At 34.8% G+C, this 4,055-nt stretch overlaps 1 protein-coding gene across 1 annotated transcript in view; it reads right to left on the reverse strand.

Annotated features, from left to right (window-relative positions):
• The window catches only part of LOC107553614 (uncharacterized), a 9,684-nt gene that overhangs the window by 2,254 nt on the left and 3,375 nt on the right, over positions 1-4,055 (reverse strand). Inside the window, exons 7-9 of the mRNA XM_016235902.1 lie at positions 3,198-3,272; positions 2,628-2,741; positions 417-485 (exon numbers count right to left, since the gene is read on the reverse strand). Of these exons, the coding sequence (XP_016091388.1) occupies positions 417-485; positions 2,628-2,741; positions 3,198-3,272 (258 nt within the window). The remainder of the gene's footprint in view (positions 1-416; positions 486-2,627; positions 2,742-3,197; positions 3,273-4,055) is intronic.

A 4,055-nucleotide genomic window follows, 5' to 3' on the forward strand; every position in this document is an offset into this window, starting at 1 on the left:
ATAAGGCTGCAACATAAAATGTGGGGAAAAGTAAAGGGTCTGAATACTCTCGGACATCACAGTTCAGTCTCATGTATATCGCAAAACTCACCGTCATACTTATGACCAATAACGTGACCATTAAGAAATTAAAACAATGCACAGTTCAGGAAGCGCAAAATATAATGAGTATATGTCTGCTTTATATTACTTAATTTCCCTTAATATTAACTAAACTAACTAACAATATAACTAATGAGTTATACATTTTACTTACAAACAGCATTGTTTTATTTGTTTTTAATTTGCATATTTTAGACACAGTTATCTCATTTCTACATCTTAGTACCATATTGTCATGTTCTTTTATAATTATAGTATGGAGTAATAAAAGACAATGCAAGTCACAAGCATTTTAAGTCAGTGATAGATAATACCTTTCAACATACGTTTCAGCACACGGTTTTCAACGACCACTGTTATCTTCAGAACAGGGGCGTAGATTACGCGGGGGACGCGGGGGACATGTCCCCCCCACTTTTTAACTTCAATAAATAAAATGACACAGGTCCATTCCAAGTACTCTGCAAATTAAAAAAGGCATTTTTCATGTCTTACAATGTCTTGACATGTCTTGACACTTGTCAATGTCAAAAACAAAATGTTGTATGTCTTCTAAGTTTAGCTATTATATGGCTATCACTTATCACTAAGTTAAATATGATCCTGTTGGATCTAGGAAATGTAAAATACATTAATCACCAACCCAGGCCAAGATCTCCAAGCTAAACCTTACAAGAAATATCTGTCCTGACAAATTTGAGCTTTCCCACAACAAATCTACTTTTTAAAAAAATAATTAAAATAAAGACAGCATACCTTTGTCCCTTTCCAATATGACTAGATGAGCATAAATCACTACGATGATATCCAGGACTGTTATTGTTATTATCCACAATATTGTTATCCATCTGCGGCGAAGAACTGTGAATGTAAAGATGACCATCTGCTTTAGCTTTCACAAGTCACATACAAGAACTGAACTCAGATCTGACATGGATCAATTTAGAAAAGTCAACATGAAATCAAAATTTAACCTATATAATGTTCTTAATGCATGTAGTTGATTTTACTGTGAACAATTCACTTTTCACAATACAATCAACAACCAATGGATAAAATCAAGTCATGCCCAATATTATTATTCTTTTTTCTTTTTTTTTTTGGTTTGATAGTAGTCTCATTTAGACAAATGTCACAATATGGTAGTAAAGTGAACAGCAGAAGCTTCAGTTTCATGCTGACTTTAAATCACTTTTAAATAAACATCATGCATTAAGCAGGATGTATTTCTATTTATATACAGTAATAGTCAAAATCATCACAAATTTATGCATGCCAATTATTATAGGATTTACTCTTTCCAAACCTATACAAACACAATAATGATCAGAATGTACTTCAAAATGTACTTACATTTCAATCTTGCTTGCAGACCAGTTAAAAGTGGTATACAGAACAGCAACAGTGATGAAACAATTGGCACAGTAAAGAAAAACACTAACATAAGAGAATAACAGTCCATTAGTTTCCCATTCAAACAAAACAGTCAATAATGTGTCATTAAAACACATCATATGATTGCTCTGAATGTTTAAATGTTAAAATCACTGAAATAAGAGTCTCAAAGGTGTTTTTCTTTAGTCTGCATATTGATGTTAACATATCAATCTACAAGTACAGTAGTTGTACATCAAGGTAAAATTGCCTGAACTACAAACAACTGGGTTTTTACAACAGAAAAAAATGTGTTTATCAGTTTAATAAATTATGAAGGGATCAGTAATCATACCTACAGAGGGAATTCCAAATAACCACATCAACTGGCCCAATTGGAAAATAGACAACATACAAAGTGCGTCATTAAAAACTAAAAAAAAAAAGATCGAAAGCAAGTATGAATGGAAGAATTCGAAATACAGGAATCAAATACAGACTATCATGGTGTGAGTTAACTGTGGTCTGCTGATTGGTCAACTTAAATGTCTCCAGTCTCTTTTGGCTTAGTCGCATGATGTTATCCACCAGTTCTATTCTCATGACACTGGACAGTATCATCACTGTGGACATGACAAATGTCCAGTCAAGGCTAAAATTCCTGCATAAAATCTTAACCTGCAGCAGCTTTGAATGCTTTTATAACAGAGTGTGGAGCACTACATTTAGGTCACACAAAGATGATAACATTAGCAATGCTCTCCCACATATACAGTATAATTTACAATATAATTTGTTTGTAACTGTGCTTTTTCCTTTTGTTGGTTAAGTAGTAGAGGGTGGTAACAGTGAGTAAAATTATACATTTTACGTTTGCATTTATTTATTTTTTCCCTTAAGCTTTTTTCTTTTATGTTTGTGCTTTATCAACACTCAGTAACAGTGGTTTATCTAAAGCTAATAGTACTATCAAACATTAACACACACTTAGACCTAAAAGGAAAGTGTTTGGCTCTACTGTATGCATATGATTATAATTTTTGGTATTTGTAGAATAAAACAAAAATCAAGAGTTTTGTTAATTTACATTTATCAACTTAATAAATCTATGCTTACTTAGCCTGCCACTCAAATCATACAGAAACTCTTACCTCCACTCAGGATGATACAGAACAGCACAATAAATCCAAAGCACATTCCTAAGAATATACGGCGTACATAGTTTGTATCATGTGCACTAATTCTCCAGCCATATGCAAAAATAACTATAGAAACAGATAAAAAAAATCAAATGTCACACAAAATGCATGGTGTTCTGTGCAAGAACAGAACATATGTAAACATGTAGTGAACTGAACAGTGTTTGTCAAACAATTGTAATTGAGGCCATACCAACTTAATCATTATGATATTTAAGGAAAGTTAGGGCAACAGTGCAATAAAGTATAAATTATAAAAGGATGTAATCTTATTATTTTGAAATGAAGAATATAATAGACACTTGTAAGCACTGTCTGTCTTTCAGTCAGTTTGAGTAATCAGGGTTGCTGACTTCAGGGTTCCTGTTTACAGGATTTTAGAGAAGGGGTGGGGTAAGATTTAATGGCTGAAATCTGGACAGGTCTACTGAAAGTTAGCAAAACAGGTAATATTTCATAAAGCACTTTAAATGTCAGAATAATGAACATGGCTTCTGTTGTGTGAAATGTGGATTTACGCACCTGAATAAACAATGACTGTAAGAACAGCAAGTTCTCTTGTTATTCTGAAAAACCTGATCCATGATTTATGATTGTCTGTGGAAAGAAAGGGTTGAATACATAAAATTACTGAAGCATGTTTGTGCATCACTGTGCAGATGCCAAATGAGTCCCACAGATACTTTATAACTAGATTTTTTTAGACATGCATTCAAAATAAAATAAAACCATTTTAAATACTCAACATACTCACACTTTTCAGTTTACAAAAGCATATTTTTATTACCTTATTTTTCAAACAAGACTTACGGTTTTACTGAATGTATTACAAATCTGTTCCATTGCTTGTGCTTGTACTCTGCATTTTGGGTTAGGTTGTGGGTGGGACAAAGTGTTTTTTTTTTTCACCAAAAACGTATTGGGTTACTTGTGTAACCATGGTTCCCTGAGGGGAACTTCGAACTGCGTCCTCTAGGGGTATATACCAAGAGGAGTGGGTCCCGGGCGGAACCGGGGTTTTAGACCACTCAGAAAAAGAGAACGAAGCTGACACCATTTGAATGGGACCCAGGGTACCGGGGTGTTACCCCAGTCTAAACAAAAGGAACGAAGACAGCACGCGTAACCCTTACCTTCACAGGATAGAAGGTTACGCACACACAGCCGTCTCAGTCCGTCCTCAGTATACAGATATCATGATATTTGGATCGTACTCACCCCCATGATTTCTGCGCTGGAGCTCTGCTCCGAGGCTCTTATGACCGGATCATGCTGCAGGTACCTTTATACATTCAAACAGGGTAGATGTTGTACCCCCTGCGGGAGAGAGTGAACACCTAGGTATTACTCTGACCCGGACGAAAGCGCTGGTGCCTTGCC

The sequence above is a fragment of the Sinocyclocheilus grahami genome, unplaced genomic scaffold (genome assembly GCF_001515645.1).
Source record: "Sinocyclocheilus grahami isolate Dianchi unplaced genomic scaffold, SAMN03320097.WGS_v1.1 scaffold476.1, whole genome shotgun sequence".
Lineage (NCBI taxonomy): Eukaryota > Metazoa > Chordata > Actinopteri > Cypriniformes > Cyprinidae > Sinocyclocheilus > Sinocyclocheilus grahami.